The 18,076-nt window shown below is 39.1% G+C and overlaps 1 protein-coding gene across 1 annotated transcript in view; it reads right to left on the minus strand.

Moving 5' to 3' along the window:
- LOC131243144 (dolichyl-diphosphooligosaccharide--protein glycosyltransferase subunit 1A) overlaps positions 1-18,076 on the minus strand; it is a 95,480-nt gene that overhangs the window by 38,908 nt on the left and 38,496 nt on the right. Inside the window, exons 6-7 of the mRNA XM_058242274.1 lie at positions 14,505-14,573; positions 14,277-14,366 (exon numbers count right to left, since the gene is read on the minus strand). Coding sequence (XP_058098257.1) covers positions 14,277-14,366; positions 14,505-14,573 — 159 coding nt within the window. The remainder of the gene's footprint in view (positions 1-14,276; positions 14,367-14,504; positions 14,574-18,076) is intronic.

The following is an 18,076-nucleotide window of genomic DNA, read 5'->3' on the forward strand; positions in this document are numbered from 1 at the left end:
ATATGAGATTTCTGCACATATGAGATCGCATATGCCACATGTGCAAGAATTTGCAATCGCATATGTGATGTATGTGATCGCATACAGCATATGCAATCGCATATTCGCCAATGGTCAGAAATCTGACCGTTTCCTGACTGTCGAGAATTTTTTTATTTTAAAAAAAAAAAATCTTGTTTTTTTGTCTATAAAATGGGATTCTAAACACTCCTACATGCACTCAAAGTTCAAACTCTCTCTCTCTCTCTCTCTCTCTCTTTATCTCTATTTTCTACTCTCTTACACTCTCTCTTACATAATTTCAAGCCCCAAGCTCCACTCCATCCATATTTATTTCAAGTTTAAAGTTTCAATCAAGGGACAACTACAACTACAACTACAACGATTCAAGAATCAAGATTCAAGAGACGAGACAACCAAGCTCCATCCATTGAACTCTCTTTCTAATTTTTCCAAATTCTAAAAATGATAAATTCATAATCATATTCACACACCCACCACTCTCTTTTTCTATCTCTCTCGTTTAAAGTTTCTTTACATTCAAGAGACTCAACTTACATTACAAGTTGCAAGTTAAATTTATTAGAGTAGAGTTTCTTCCAAGTTCTAAGTTCTAATATTTTTTTTAATTTGTTACTTTGTTACTTACAAGTAACAACTTACAACACAACTTACAAGTCTACAATATTCTAGAATCAAGACTCAAGACTCAAGGGTCAAGGCAAAATTGAAGACAAGAAGTGAAGAATTTGTGTTTTTGTAAATTTGTAATTGTAATTGTGTTTGTGTGTAAATCTCTCTCTATCCCCCTCTCTTTTACTACAAGTGTAAGTGTAACTCTCTCTCTCTCTCTCTCTCTCTCTCTCTCTCTCTCTCTCTCTCTCTCTCTACTTAGTCTCTTACTTTAGTTTTTAGTTTACTTTTTAGTACTAGCAAGTAGCAAGTTACAATTTACAATCAATACACACACCACCAACATAATGTCTTCTTCTCAATCTTCCTCTTTGAAACTCAAGTCGAATAACCTGGGTTGGAAGTATGGGCACCATCGTAGTATTTCGGATAAGACTCACATAGTATGTGAGTTATGTAAGTATGTGGGTTCCGGTGGCATTGCAAGGTACAAGCAACACCTTGCACATTTACTGGGGTCAAATGCAAAAGCATGAGACAAAATTATTCCAAAAATCCGAAGGGAGATCATGGAGTATATGAAAAAACAATCAAGAAAGAGATGCGATGGTGCCCTACATCACGAAGAATATTTGGAACAAGACATATGAAGATATAAACATAGTTTATGTAGATGAAGCCAGTCTCACTCCCCCTACTTCAACAAGCTGGTCTAGACCACAAGTACAACCAACGGTTTCGAAAATAGCCCGAGGGCATGGGCCCATGGATAGATGGTATAGACCACACCCCGAGGATGTGATCAATAAAAGGGGTTGCAGCAAAGGGTCAGCTCAAACAACTTTAGAGAACCGGTATAAATAAAAATATAGGAAAACCACTATTCAATATATTGCTAAGTGATTTTACCAAACCAACATTGCTTTCAGCGCCGTTAAATCGAGAAGCTTCAAAGTAATGATTGAGGCTATAGGTCAATTTGGATCTGGGCTTAAACCTCCTTCATATCATGAAATGAGGGAGACATGCCTGAAAACTGAAGTTAAATATACACAATCCTTTATGATTGAATATAAGGAATCGTGGAAAACATATGCGTATTCACTAATGGCCGATGGATGGATCGATAGATTCGGTCGGTCTCTCATTAACTTTTTGGTAAATTGTCCAGCTAGGACAATGTTCTTGAAGTCCGTGGATACATCAGGTCATTCACACACAGGAGGCGTCGTTTATTTTGGACCCCATGTGTGGCCCATTGTGTTAATCTTATGTTAAAAGATATAGATAGGTTATTTATAAATGTGATTGCAAGAGCTAGAAGAATCATGGTCTTTATGTACAAGCATGCCCTTCTTCTCAGTCGAATGAGAAAACACATTGGGGGTAACTTGCTACGTCCAACAGTCACCCGTTTCGTTATAGCCTTTTTAACACTACAAAGATTACATGCAAAAAAAATCAGAACTTAGAAGCTTTGTGGTATCAGCCGATTTTACAAGTGGGCCTTGGTCAAAGAAGGCTGAAGGGAAACAGGTTCAACAAACAATCCTTTCGCAAAGTTTTTGGACATAAGTGGTAAAGGCGCTAAAAGCATCTGAGCCCTTAGTCATTCTGTTGCGATTGGTGGACAGGGATGAGAAGCCTGCAATGGGTTACATATATGATGCGATGGAGATGGCAAAAAATAAGATCATGAACCATTTTAACTATAGAGACCATAATTACAAGCTAATTATAGATATTATAGATAGAAGATAGGGCAGCTAAATGTCCTCTCCATTGTATTCGGTTGCTTACATCCTTAACCCGGCCTGTTTACTCACTTATGTTAATCCAGCAAAAGCACTTACTATGCATATGGATGGATTTATTGATGTGTTTGAAAGAATGATTCCAAATAGAGAAGAACAGGACAGGATCTCAACTTTACTGGACTTCTATACAAAAAGTGAGGGAATATTCTCAAGGGATATCGTCATCAGGATCGAACAATGAAATTACCCAGTAAATACTATGAATGTCAGTCTTAGTGTCTTACAAATAGTTTTTTTTACAATCTAATCTGCAAAGTGACTCTAACCTACTTAAACTGTTTTTCTCAGTTGACTGGTGGGCTGCCTATGGAGTAGACCCGAACAGGAAGGATCAAACTCTAAAGAAGCTCGATATGAGGATTTTTGGACTCACGTGTTCTGTCAGTGGTCACGAGCGTAATTAGAGCACATTCGAGGCAGTAAGTTTAGTAATTGTAAAGTTCAATTTTTTTAGTGCAAGGACTAAGGCATAAGCTAAATTAATCACCTAAATAGCTAATGTCAAATACGCTTTCTTTCATGCAGATTCATAACAAGAAAAGGAATCACCTTGAGCAAAAAAAGCTCAACGACTTGTTTTTCGTCCAATATAATCAAAAATTGCGAGAACAATTCCAAACTATGAAAGAAAAATTTGGTTTCTTTGACCATATCTATTTAGATGAGTTGGATGCAGATAACGAGTGGCTCGTAGAGACAGAGGACCCAGTATTTGTTGGAGAGGACCTGACATGGGAGCAAGTTGAAGATGCCGCATACGGATCGACACTTAGAGAAGGTATCACTCGAAGACGAAGGATGGGGGGAGATAGGGGGCGAGTAGTAGCCGTCAACCTATTAAAAAAATTGAGGAGATGGAAGAAGGAAATGATAATGATCAAGCTGAAGATCCACCATTGGATGTTGATGAAGTATTAGTACATATAGTGATGAAGAAACGAAAGAAGAAGAAGAAGTGTATGTGGAAGAAGGAGATGACTCGGATGATGATGGTGATGATGACAATGGTGGTGGTGATCAAATGTCACAATGGCAAATAGATCAATGTATATAATATATGATTAGATAAATAATAAATAAATAACTTCTTCATTTTGTTTACTAAGTGTGTTGATGTTGATTATTGACTGTACTATTAAATGTTGAATGTTGATATTTGTTAACTATATTGTAGAATGTTGAATTGTTGATGAATGATGACTTAATATTTAATTCATTATGTAATTGGTTTTATTTTACTTAAATTAAATGTATTGTAAGGGCCAAGGGCATATAAAATTATTTATCTATTAACTTAAGAAAGTTCCCCCTACTTTCTTAAATTTTATTCATTTTTTTCTTAATTTCTCCCTATTTTTTGGATTTAAAAAAAAAAAAATTCGAAAAAATTTAAAAAATAAAATAAAATAAAATATGCGACCGCATAGGTGCACAGGCATATGCAATCGCACACGATCGCATATGCGATTTGACAACAATGATGCCGTCTAAGCCATAGATAAGATCATTCCTACTTGGATGTACAAAGCAAAACAAGTGGACTAGGTGGATTTCTCACAAACATTATCGTGGTCCCTACCTAAGTTAGTAGTGCAGGAACCTCTTGCCAAAGGGTTTCACAGGCAATCCACCTCCACTGGGAGCGGATTAGGTGTTATAGGTCACATTAATGGGTGTTGCCCTGATTGTGGGGCCCACCTCGATGTATGTGCTATAATCCAAGTTGTTCATCAGCTTTTTCATATCATTCTCAAGCATGGTCCAAAAAATGAAGCAGATCCAAATCTCAGGTGGACCCCAATATAAGGAAATAGTGATAGAACGCCCACCATTAAAAACTTCACAGGGCCCACTATAATGTTTATTTGTCATCCAACCTATTGATTAGGTCACACAGACCTAGATGAAGGGAAAACACAAACATCAGCTTCATCCAAAACTTTTTAGGCCTCCAAGAAGTTTTTTAATGGTGGGTGATCAATTACCACAGTCCCCTATGGTGTGGTCCACCTAAGATTTGGATTTGCCTCATTTTTGGCCTAATGCCCTAAAATAAGATTGCAAAATGGTGGGATAGTGGATATCACATAGATCTCAAGATAGGCCACCTCGATTTTTTTTAATGCCCAAGGACAGATCCCCACTATTGAATAGTGGTCCTATGTGAGTCTATCCTTAGGCATCAAAAAATGAGGTACCATATCTTAATGCCTATGCGAAATCCATTCTGTTTTACCATTTTCCGCGTTTGTTTTTGGGCATATCCAAATCTCAGGTGAATCACACCACAGGAAACTATGGTAATTGAAAGTCCATAAAAAATTATTGGGGGCTTAAAAAGTTTTTAATGAAACTGATATTTTCAGCTACCCTTATCCAGGTTTAAGTGACCTAATCACGTTAGACGGCAAATAAACATTACAGTGGGCCCTAAGAAGTTTTTAATGGTGGTTGTTCAATCACCATTGTTTTCCCATGGTGTGGTCCACCTGACATTTGGATTTGCTTCACTTTTTGAACCATTTCCTAGAATGATCTGGAAAAACTGATGGATGGCTTGGATATATAGAACATACAGTGAAGTGGGCCCACAGTCAGGACATCACCCACTTATGTGTTGGTCGGTACCGCTACCACCTAATACGTTCCCTGCGCACACAGATTGCATGCAAAACCCACTTCGATTGCCTGTGAAAACTCACCAAATCCGCTTCCTGCACTGAAAAGTTAGGTGGGGCCCACTATGATGTTCGAGAGAAATCCACCATGTCCATCCATTTTATCAGATTGTCTTAGGACACGAGCCCAAAAATGAGGCAAAGCTTAAGCGGACCACACCACAGAAAATAGTGGGGATCGAATGGCTACCTTTGAAAACTTCATGGAGGCCACAAAAGTTTTGGATCAAGTTGATATTTAGGTTTTCCCTTCATCTAGGTCTGTGTGACCTTATGAACTGGTTGGATGGCAAATAGACATCACAGTGGGTCCTACGAAGGTTTCAAGGATGGGCGCCATTGTCCAAATTGTTGTCTGTTGTGGTCCACTTGAGGTTTGGATCTTACCTCGTTCTCTGGCTCATGCCCTAAAATCTAGAAAAATGGATGGACAATGTGGATAGAACTCATACATTGTGGTGAAGCCCACAACACTTCCCTATGTCCTAACACTTTTTCCCTCCTGCACCACGACAATGTGGCTTCCGATTTTCGAAGGGTGCCTCTCTCTCTCTCTCTCTCTCTCTCTCTCTCTCTCTCTCTCTCTCTCTCTCTCTATATATATATATATATATATATGTCTATCTTATCTATCTATCTCATCCATCCATCTATCTTATCCATACATCCATCCATCCATCTGTCCAATCCATCCCATCCATCCATTCACACATATATGTATCCTGTAAAATGAACAAATTTATCTCCAATTATTAAAAGATATACACCTATAGAAAGTTAGGTTTCCCACTACCTACAATCCATTTCAAATTGGAAACCCAGCCAACCAGTGGAAGAAAGATGGCATTCCCCACAAACCCCACACACAATCCATAGAATTTAAATGGACACTGGCAAAAAACTTCACGCTGTAAGACATTGTTATAATCTACTTAGAATCAGCCAGCCGAATTAAAACAAGATGGCATTCCTTCTTCGTTGAAATAAGCGCACCAAAAACTGCCATCCACAGACCCTTTTTTAAAGACCTACCAACTTTATTGAGGGTGTGAATGCATATGATGAATCAAAATAGATTCGGATCTACTTTGGTTACTAATTACTAGCACTTTCTGATGAAACGAGGCTTGTCAAAGAAAGCTGCAAGCAAGATTGCCTTTGTGTTTCGAGCAAAAATGAAAGATTTTTGGTTTTGGACCGAGAATTAAATTGTCAAAGAGTAATGTCTCTAGGGTGAACTTAGGCCTCTAAAATTAACAGTCTTGCACAAGAAGTAGGTTGTAGGGCTGCACCTCAACCATTAAAGATTCTAGGATTGTCTCTGCGCCTCAACCATTAAAGACGGCATTCCTTCTTTGTTGAAATAAGCACAACAAAAACTGCCATCCACAGACCCCTTCTTAAAGAACTACCAACTTTATTTAGGGCATGTTTGCATATGGTGAATCAAATTAGATTCGGATGTATTTTGGTTACTAACTAATAGCACTTTCTGATGATGTGAGGCCAGGACTTCACAGAAGTTTTTTTTGTGCCAGTTTGTTGAAGAAGCTGCAAGCAAGATTGCCTTTGTGCTTCAAGCGAAAAATGAAAGATTTTTGGTTTTGGACCGAGAATTAAATTGTCAAAGATTAGTGTCTCTGCCTCTAAAATTAACAGTCTGCGCAATAAATGGTTTGTAGGGCTGCACCTCAACCACTAAAGATTCTAGGATTGTCTCTGGAAGTGAGCATGCCACCATTTGAAGCATGGAACATTTTACTAGAGAGGTACAAGTACAACTGTAAGCAAGCGACATGGACAACCAACTTTCTCACATTAATCAAAGCTGTTTATCGAATATTCCAATTTATCTGATGCCGCTATTCAGATGCCTGGCTAAGGTTGCAGCCAAGAATTTATGGTGTTCAAAAACAGTTACGTAATGACCGTTACATAATGGTAAAGGTGGGAGCTGTTGCGCAATAGGCAGCTGTAACAGGCATTCTGAAAAGGGGGGAAAAGGCCCGTAACAGGCTGTTACAGGGCCAATACATTTCTTCCTTCAAAAGAAATGTTGACCATTAAGGGCCGTTACAGCCTGTATTGTAATGGCTATAAGGCTGGCAATTATGGCCTCCGTTACTGTTATTGAATACATTGGCCAAGAGAGAATCTATGTTGAAGAAATTTCTTAAAGAAAGAGATATTATTGCTAGAAGTATCATCTTGTGGCTCGGAAAGAAGTGTAAAACCATTGAACTATAGCAGCTTGGTTATAGGGCTCATTGGGCAAATTAACTATGACATACTGTGAATGGTGGAGACAAACGCACAGTGAAATCCCACTTGTCAAGCACATTCGTACAAGTTACAACAAAGTACGGATTATCAATGAACGGGGATCTCAATTTAGCTGATTGCAGAAACTGATCCACTATCAGGAGAGCTATATTGCCAATTTATAGTGAATTCTCAAACCACATCAGGTACGGTGCTAGAAGAAGGGACAATTCACTTCTACAAAGATCATTGGTGTAGTGATGGCCTGCTTTGCAGCTATCAAAGGAGCTTCATTGTGTACATTCAAATTAACAAGTTGCAGGCAGGCATGAATCGGGCCAACATTCATACGAAATGTTACAGATGAAGAAAAATCCTTTTAGTCCCATCTACTAGCCCTTAAAGGTATTTAGATTCAGCATGCGGGTGTGGATAGGAGGTTCTGGATCCTTGAATTTAAAGGAAATTTCTCAGCCCGATCCTTTTATCTTGGAACCCCCGACCCTTCCAATTCATATTCTGAATGGACTTTTGCACTCCACAGTTTGATCCGGCATGGCTCCCCCAAGGCCAGTGCATCATATTGGTCTCCAAGCGTGAATCAAATTTTAACATTAGATCACCTAAAGAGCAGGGGCCACTCCTTTCTAGGAAGATAGTCCTAGTGTTGGAGATTCATCTATGGACTTAGCCATTTTTTGGCTTACATTGTATATATGAGGCTGGTAAGTAGTGCTTTAAGACATCAAGAATCACTAGAGTCTTGGAGAGTTGTGTAGAGAACCTTGACATGTTCTAGAGTTTTCTAGGAGAGTCTTTTATCTAGACTTGTGTGGATCAGTCTAAAAGCTTTCTAGAGGATTACTAGTTGTTGAATGAATGCCACATGGACAATCCTAGCCATTCATGTAAAGTAGCTAGAAGCTTCTTGTGTGTATATAAGGGGAAGGTTCCTCATTTTGTACTCACTCCTCAAAGTTGTAATCTTCTCTATATAGTGCAATACAAGATTTCCCATTTCACTACTCTGTGTTTTCTTGCATTCTCATTAAGCACTTGATGCCTACTATTTGGTGGTGCAAGTGGGAGTTAGGATTACTCGAGCAGCATTAGTGTTGCATGAGTGCCACATAAGCAATAGTGCTAAGCATTTAGCAAGTCCATGACAAGATACTCATTGTGCTTTGAAGCAGAAGAAATGGTTCCTCACTTGTTTATTCATTGTCCTTTTGCCTTGTACATCTAGTCCTGTACCTTCTTGAGATATGGGATCGCTCGGTTTATCCCAAATGGGGTGGATGCCCTCGTTGCCATGTGGTGGTCAAACATGTGGGGCCTGATTGGCATTGCTTGTGGAAATTGATAATTATGGCAATCCTTTGGAGCATTTGGTTGGAAAGAAACAGTAGGATACTCAAAGGAAAAGAAAAATCCATTGTTGTTATATCTAAAGACCATTTTTGAGTCATCATTTGAATGGTTCAAGCTCAATAAGAAGATGGTGGGCATCCCTATACCGTTGACAGGACAATATGGTTAGGAGTCACTGCAAGTCTGCAACAACCATTGTTGTCAAAAGTGATCACATAATCGCATAGCATAATCGCATAATGCCATCTAAATGGCATATGCCATATGCGATGGTCGCAAACGCCATATGGATGGTACGCGATCGCATACTTTCATTTTTTTTCTCGATTTTTTTTTCTTTTTTTAGTTGTGTGATAGCTTATGCAATTGTGTGGTCGGCAGTCGCATAAGCGATCACACAGGATCGCTTATGCCATTTGACAACATTGGCAACAACTCAAGACTAGCCGTGTGGGAGCTTTAGTGAGAAATCATCAGGGTGCCATCTTGGTGGAATTTTCAAGGAATTTGGGAATTTGTAACTCGAATTATGCTGAAGCTTCCACTCATCTCCAGGGTTTTAGATTAGCCATCAATCACAATTAAATCGTATAATCATCTAGGGGGATTCAAGTAATGCAATTGGTTGGATGAAATCTAGGCACTTTCCTCGAGTGTGGCTGATCTCATTTAGGCCTCTGACTTACGCTTATCCATTTCGATGTCTTTCACCCTGTGAACCATTCATCTAATTTTGAAGTGGATCAATTAGCTACGGAGGGAGTGATCAAAGATGGGATTCTCATTTTGAACAAGAACTAAAGAGGTCTTGTGTTCAAAGATGGGATTCTCTTTCTTGTATCAGCAGTCTTTTGAGTCGTTTTGCAGGTGTAATTGCACTTTTCTTTTTAGTAATAAAATTCAATTATTGATTTTAAATTTAAAAAAAAAAAAAAAAAAAAAAAAAAAAAAAAAAAAAAAACCCCAAACCTATTGGAAACAATAAGCTCTTTTCCAGAAATGACAGAGAACATGGTGATGCAAGCATGTTGTCAGGCCCCGCTAGAAGTTGTTGGGCACCAAAATAGTTCAAAATCTCTTTGAAATCATTGTATGAAAAGTGGCCCTAAATAGTGTTCGAGTTGTTGGTATCGCTACAAGTTTCATTGCCCAACGATAAAGATATTATATCGTTATCGCTGATAACCCAAAATGCGGGGAAACATGGGGGAAAATGTGGAGAAAATAATGAAATTTTTCAGTGAAACTCCAGGATCTGCCTAAATACACATATTTGCATATTTAGTAATTTTTAAAAAAAATTACAAAAAGAATGCATTACATAATAAGTTTTCATTTAATGGAGCCCATTTTAATATATGTGTTGTATATCCACACCGTCAATCTATTTTTTCTGATAATTTTAGTGCACAATCCCACAAATGAAGTTGATCCCAATCTTATGTGGACCATACCATAGGAAATAGTGGTGATTGACCGTTGAAAACTTATGGTGGGCCGGATCAAACTGACATTTTTTTTTTTTGACTTTCCTCCAAGTTTGTGACAACTTATCGATGGTTTGGATGGTCAATAAAACAATACGGTGGACCCTAGCAAGTTTTCCAAGGATAGGGATGTGGGTGGGACCCTAACCATGGGCCCACCTCAATGTATGCATTGAATATCTACACAGTCTATCTTTTTTGCCCACTCATTTAAGCACACGGGCCCAATAATGAAGTAGATCCAAATCTCAAGTGGACCAAGCTACGAGAAAAACAGACATATGAGCTTGATCCAAAGCTTTTGTGGCCCCAGAGAGGTTTTCAGCATTAGGCGGTTAATCCCCACTATTTCTTGTGGTGTGGTTCACTTGGGCATTCAATCTGTCTCATTTTTGGGCTCATCACATAAAATGATTTTTCAAAATGTATAGACAATGTGAATTAAAAACATACATCAAGGTGGGCCCCATAGCTAGGTGTTGCTGGGGCAATACCCAATCCGCTTCCCTTTGGCAATTCAAGGGGGACACGGATTGCCTACTGACGCTACCAATAAAGAGGTGGCTACTAGACAATGCTCTCTGGGCCCACCATGATATGTTTTTATCCACGCTACCCATCTATTTTTATTGATCATTTGATGTCTTGGGCCCAAAAATAAGATAGATCCACATCTCAAGTGGACCACACCACAAGAAACAGTGGTGATTGAACTCTCACCACTTTTAACTTCCTAGGGCCCATTGTAATTTTTATTTGCCATCCATCCTATTGATTGGTCGTAAAGTCGTGGTTGAAAGGAAAAAACAAATATCAGCTTCATTCAAAACTTTTGTGACCCCAAAGAAGTTTTTAATGGCGGGCATTCAATCACCACTGATTCTTATAGTGTGCTCCACATGAGGTTTGGATGTGCCTAATTTTTTGGCTCATTGCCTAAAATGATCTGAAAAAATGAATGAACAGCGGGGATAAAGCATAGACATCATGGTGGGTCCCAAAGAGCACCGTCTAGTATCTACAGGCTAACAACGTCAGTAGGCAATCAGCTTCCTTCGGTGTTCCACTCTTACAACACCAGTACATATGGTGTGGGGCCCACTGTCATCCTTTTGATAAATCCACCCCATTCATATGTTTCACCATATCATTTTAGTACATGGTCCCAAAAATGAGGCAGATCCAAATCTCGAGTGGACCACACCAAAGGAAAGAGTAGTGATTGAACCTCACCATTAAAAACTTATTAGGGGTCATGAATGTTTTCGATCAAACTGATAATTGTGTTTTCACTTCATCCAGGTCTGAGTGACCTAATCAAGAGGTTGGGTGGCAAAAAAACATTAAAGTGGGCCCCATGGAGCACTGAGCTTTCGAAACAAGTTGCACGCGCGCGAATTGGTCGGGGAAGCGGACTACGTGAAGCGGTACACTAAGCGTGCTGAGTAAACTCCATGGAGCCCACCGTGATTTATGTATTTTATCCACTTTGTCCATCCATTTAACCAGATAACTTAAAGGGCTTCATCCCAAAATTGAAGCATACCCAAAGCTCAAGTGGACCACAACATAGGAAATAGTGAGGATTGAACATGTACCATTGATAATGTCTTAGGGGCCACAGAAGCTTTAGATCAAGCTGATTTTTTGTGTTTTACCTTCATCCATCTCTGTGTGAACTTATGAACAGGTTTGATGGCAAATAAACATCACTTTGGGCCCTAGGAAGGTTTCAATAGTGGAAATCATTATTCTCATTGTTTCCTGTGGTGTGATTCACTTGAGCTTTTTATATACTTCAATTTTGGGATTAACCCCTAGGATGAGCTGGAAAAATGGATGGACGGCATGGATAAACAACATACATTCACGGTGGGCCCCAGAGAGTTTACTCAGTATGATAAGGCATACGAGTTACTAGGTACGCAACTGCTTCCAGTTCTAAGGCTTGAAGTTAAAAAAAACAAAAAACAAAAATTTCAAAGCAAGAGGGTTTCTCACCGAGGGGTTTTTGGTCGAGGGTTTCAAAACCCTAAATCAAACCCCAAATCAAGAGGAAATCCAGCAAATTTTCAAATTTTTCGCCGAAATGGCGACATCGATCTTCCAATCAAAAAAAGGGGGAAATTTTGAGGTTTTTCTTACCTACCAGCGTTGTCAATCGAGGCCAAAGGGATATTGTTCTTCCAAGTTCCAATCAGGTACAAAAATAGCGAAATTGAAGTTTTTTCTTTCTTTCTTTTAGCCACGCCACGCCGATATTCTCGGTGGGAAGCTGGGAACCCATTTTTATCGATGATATTGAAAATTTCGCCGATATTCTGTAGAGAAACGAAAACTTAGGGTTTCGGTGTCACCAGTGCAGCGACACCGATATTATCGGCGATAATATCGACAAATCGTCGACAACACGAACATTAGCCCTAAAAGAGAAGAAAAACTTCGAGTGATGCCGAAGGGGTTCCCAACACAAAGCGAATCCCTAATGGCACTTTTGGTCAAAAAATCAGCTATCTCTTGCTTAACTATGATTTGTGTGATCGAATAGGTGACCCTTGGCCAAACCATCAGCCATCTCTTGCTCAACTTTCATTTGTGTGATCACAATAGGTACATTCATACTTCTTCAATCCTTGTTGTTCATGATGGATTGAGAAGAAACTTTTGAATGACTACATCCCCAAGAAAACAATTCAAGCATCCCAGAAAAATACCATGCAAGTAGAGAGTGGTCATCACATTCTTCCGCCTTTCTCCTTTCCATCAGTCGAAGGCTCCCACAGAGAGATTGGCATGGAAGTTCAGTTGGATGGAGAGCTATAGATGTTGGGTGAGGACCGTCTGGCTCTCAGTTCTTGCATCTTATTATTGAGGCGCTTTTGCAGATCAAGTGGGTTTCCTCCTATTTAAGAAAATTTGGCAGGTTCGGGGCAACATGTCAAGTAATTGTTTGATTCCGGGAGATGAGGTGAAAAATGTAGAGATATTACTCATATACATGTAGATGATGACTAGGTCTCAGCCCAGATTCTGATTTTTCATGCCCAAGTCTGGCCCATTGACACCCCTAATAATATAAAAGGAGATGGTACTCCGCATAGCTACTCAATATACATGTACATGACTTATATATCTCTACAAAAAAATAAATACTTCGGCAAGATGACCTGGCTAAAACGTTGAGGGAATCCTTATATGTATGATTCATTTTCTTCATCTTATCCTGACATTCTCTAAAGCATTATCAGGCTGCAGAGAGCCTTTGAGCTATGCTGGATATGGGGAATGGAAAATGGGAGACAAAGTTGTATTCCATAATGCCACTATCTTTTTAATTCAAATGGTGATAAAAAAAAAAAAAAAATTTCCTTTTTTTCTTTTATTTTTTTGGCTGTAGATTTACACGTTGGGATTTAGAATTGGATGTCCAACATGTGGGATTTTGAATCAAGGATTGGATTGGATTGAAGAAGACATGAATAAATGATGACAATAATTCAACAAGTGACTTCACTGCAGGGATAGAATTAGGGAAATTGTGAGACACATAGGTTCTGGAACGGGAAAAAAATTAATAAAACAAAACAAATGGAAAGATGATATTATGCCTGGGGAAAAATGCACTAGAACTGAGAAGACTTGAATGACAACGGATAATGTCTCTTCCACACAAATTTGAAGAAGAGATCAACCCCAGAGTTTCATCGTTGACTATATTTCCATGTGAAGTAATGAAACAGATTTGACCACGAACTTAGATTTCATTCAACTGAAAACGATGCATATCCCCACTTATAACACACAGATTGACATACATAACCCTGACCGCTAAAAATTCCATGCAGCTAAAAACAACAAAAACACTTCTTACCATCTCATTAAGATGGAAGATAATAAGCAATATAATTCCAGATTAACCAATATGTGTTAGGGATAAATGATATACATGGACATACTCCTTAAGAATAGTTCTGACACTACAGAAATATTGGGTTGCGTCTCATATAGAAATAAAGTAAAAGGCACACCTGAAAATGAACATTATGTTCTGGCACAACATTTTTCTTGTGCAGCACAACCACAGGCCTCCCAATAATATCTAAATGGGAGTACTTTATCTGCAATGAACTGCAAGCACTGTTAAAAGAATGCAACAATTTCTACAACTACAATGATCGATAGAGACAATGCAAGAGCTGAACAGTTCAGCAGGAAATAGCATGAACGTTGAATAGAAGTATGGTAATTGCTCTGACCTCCTCCCATTGTTTTGTAGGAAATGGAGCAGAAACAGAAATATCTTTCGACCCTTCAGGCAACACAACCTGCAATTGGGCAAAGCCAAGTCAAGTCCACAAACAATAAAGCTGACACCACAAAAAAGTGCAATAAAGCCTTTGCTCTGATGAAGTAACCAGAAAAATCCTTTCTTCACAGACATTTGAACAGAAAAGAAAAGAAAAGGGTTTTCCATTGTTTGGACCATTTGCATTGTTTGGATAGAAAGGGAAAATAGTGAGATCGGAAATAACAATTATATTTTCCATAGTTTCTCACACACAAGATTCGATGTGACCATAGTGAGAGAAATATGAGATTTCCATTTGCTATCCAAAAGAGAACCCCAAAAATGGAATCCATGGGAAGCCATGATTGGATAGTCATTGCACTTTTCTTTTCTTTCACACAATCCAAACAGGCCCTAAAGCATATTAAGCTCTACAGCACTAAGTCACCAACATATCTCAAACATATCTGTAAGGGAAAGGGAAGAGTTATATAAACTTCTTTCCGGAACACATTGGATATGATTATATGGACATTGATGCAAAACAATGGTGACAGGGAAAGAGGTGAAAGTTACCAAACACGTATTAAATGAATCTTATGATAGAATAAAGCTTCCGAGTTGTGAAAGAGAAAAATGGAAGCCAAGAAGAGGAAGGCTCATATATATGCATCACAAGTGAGAAAGTGCATTGGCAGTTATTGAGACCCCCAAACCCCATAAGTAGTGCAAAACAGTTCAAGCAAAGCGTTCAATGAATTTAGGCTACTAGTATGTTAATTTTTCTGAGGACGTATCAAACACTGACCAGGTAAGTGTACAAATCACCTGAAGTGACTACTTTAACTTTGTCTAGAGTCGAACAAGAAAAGGTGCAGGTTGTTGCTTGGTGGTATGTCCCTCCCTCCCTCCCTCAGATGGGGACCATGGTTCTCACTTCCAACAAATGGAGCCCATGGTTCATCAATACGGACCATTGGTCTGTTGAGTCATGCTACCGATGAAGCATGCCCCACAACTATCCAGATTGAGATCTTGGTATCACCGTTGCTCTTCTCCATCGTAGCAGAATCACTGTCAAGATTACTGCAGAAGGTGACCTCAGCTGAGCTTATTTGTGGTATGTCTGCAAGCAACAACAATGTCAGGGTAACCCACTGACCCATGTGCACTATGCCGATGATACTTTTTTGTTTTGAAGATGGTCTGACAAGGGAGGCTCATAATTTCAGGGATATTCTTCTATGTTTCGAAGTGGTCTCGGGGCTGAAGGTGAACCTTGTAACAAGCAACAACATGGGTACCAGTCTGGAAAGTGGAGCTGTGTCATTGATTGCGCAGGAAATAGGATATGGGTTGGCTGCCCTTCCTCCGAAACACCTTGGAGGATTCAAAGGTAGAGGAGTTGGATCAGAAATTTCGGATGTAGTGATTGAGAAATATAAAGTTGCAATTGGAAAAGTAAATTTCTTTCCTTGGGAGGGAGAATCACCCTTATTAAATACGTTCTTGCTTCCTTGCCGGTTTATCTGCTGGCAATTCTCTGATGTCCAATTAAGGTCACTGCAAGAATCAAAGCCATCCAGAAGCAGTTCATGCAGAATGACCGGGGTGGATCCTATAAGTATCACTTGGTTGCATGGGAAGAGATATGCAAGCCTATTAGATTTGGTGGTCTTGGTCTCAAAAGTTAAAAAAAGATGATTTCTGGCAATGCTGTGAAGAGAGTGGGGGGGGGGGGGGGGGCGGGCGGAGGCGGGGGCGGAGGTTAGGTAACAGAATCTTCTCCGCTGAGGGTTCTTGCAGCGAAGTATTGGGGGAAGCAGAAAACAGTTGGAGCGGAAACGCTGTCTAGAAGAATCGGCTCCCCCATTTGGAGGTATATCATGGTTGTCTGTTTTCTTTACCAATCATATTTCTGCTTCAGAGTTGCTACTAGAGATAGAGTGAAGTTTCTCAGACATCTTGTTTGCAGTACGTGATAGCTGTAAACAGAGCTATGGCTGAACGGTGCTTTAAACGGTTGGGTGACAAGATTATTTGGTGTCCTTCCAACCGCTGGAATCAAAGGGATGAAGAAATATCGACTATCAATCATCCGAAAGCAGTCTATATTTCTGGCTCAAATAGGACGGTTTGGGGTCTAGGATATGACAGGAGCATGGTATGCCAAAACAGCCACATAACGGCTGTTAAATCAAAGGGACAAAGAAATATCGACTATCGATAATCTGAAAGCAATCTATATTTCTGGCTCAAACAGGACAGTTTGGGGTCTAGAATATGACAGAAAAATGGTATGCCAAAATAGCTACATAACGGCTGTTATGTAACGGCAATGATGTAGCCGTTATGTGTTACGAGGCCAAAACGGCTGTTACAGAAAAAAATGTTCTATAGTGGTATTGGCCCCGTACCAGTCACGTAACAGCCAGTATATATATATATATATATATATATATATATATATATATATATATATATATATATATATATATATATATATATACAGTGTTCAAGTTGTCGGTATCGCTACAAGTTTCGCCGGCCAGAGATAAAGATATAATATCGTTATCGCCGATAACCAGAAATGCAGGGAAAAAGAGGGAAACATGGGGAAAACGATGGAATTTTTCAGTGAAACTTCAAGACATGCCTAAATACACGTATTAACATATTTAGGAATAAAAAATTGCGAAAAGAATACATTACATGATAAGTTTTCATTTAATGGGACCCAAAAAGCATTGCGATGCCATAAAAAATCACTTTAATAGCAACCAAAATGAGTTTATATATTACAAATGCAGCTGGCATACACTAATTAAGACACGTAAAAGTAAATGAACGCAAAGATGTCAAATCAAGGATGGATTGGATTATCCAATCAATGTGGTTTTTGCATGATAGAGATGTACATGTGGCAAAATCTAACATAATCTAAAATGAGTTTTCGCTTCATCAAGATCTGTGTGACCTGATCAAGAGGTTGGATGGCAAAAAAAAAAAAAAAAAAAAACATTACAATGGCCCAATGAAGTTTTTAATGGTGGGCATCTAATCACCATTGTTTCCCTTAGTGTGGTCCACCTGAGATGCAGATCTGTCTCATTTTGGATGCATGCCTTAAAATTATCTATCAAAATAAATGGACAACATTGATAAAATATTTATCATTATGATGGCCCTACAGAACATGGACCCATCAATCCATGGATCCAAACAAGTCACATGTGCGCATCATATAAATCAGTACGCTCATCATACTGAGTCAACTCTGTGGGGCCCATAAGTTTTGGAGCAAGCTAATATTTATGTTTTCCCTTCATCCAGGTCTATTAGACCTTATGAGCAAATTGGATGGAAAACGAACATCATGAAGGGCCCCAGGAAAGCTTCAATGGTGGATATCATTCCCACCACAACTTCCTGTGGTGTGGACCACTTGAGCCTCATATCTAGCTACATTTTGGGCTCATTCCATAGAATAACATATCAAAATGGATGCATGGTGTAGATAAAACAAACATATCATGCTGG

Source organism: Magnolia sinica, chromosome 4 (genome assembly GCF_029962835.1).
Source record: "Magnolia sinica isolate HGM2019 chromosome 4, MsV1, whole genome shotgun sequence".
In the NCBI taxonomy this organism is placed as follows: Eukaryota; Viridiplantae; Streptophyta; class Magnoliopsida; order Magnoliales; family Magnoliaceae; genus Magnolia; species Magnolia sinica.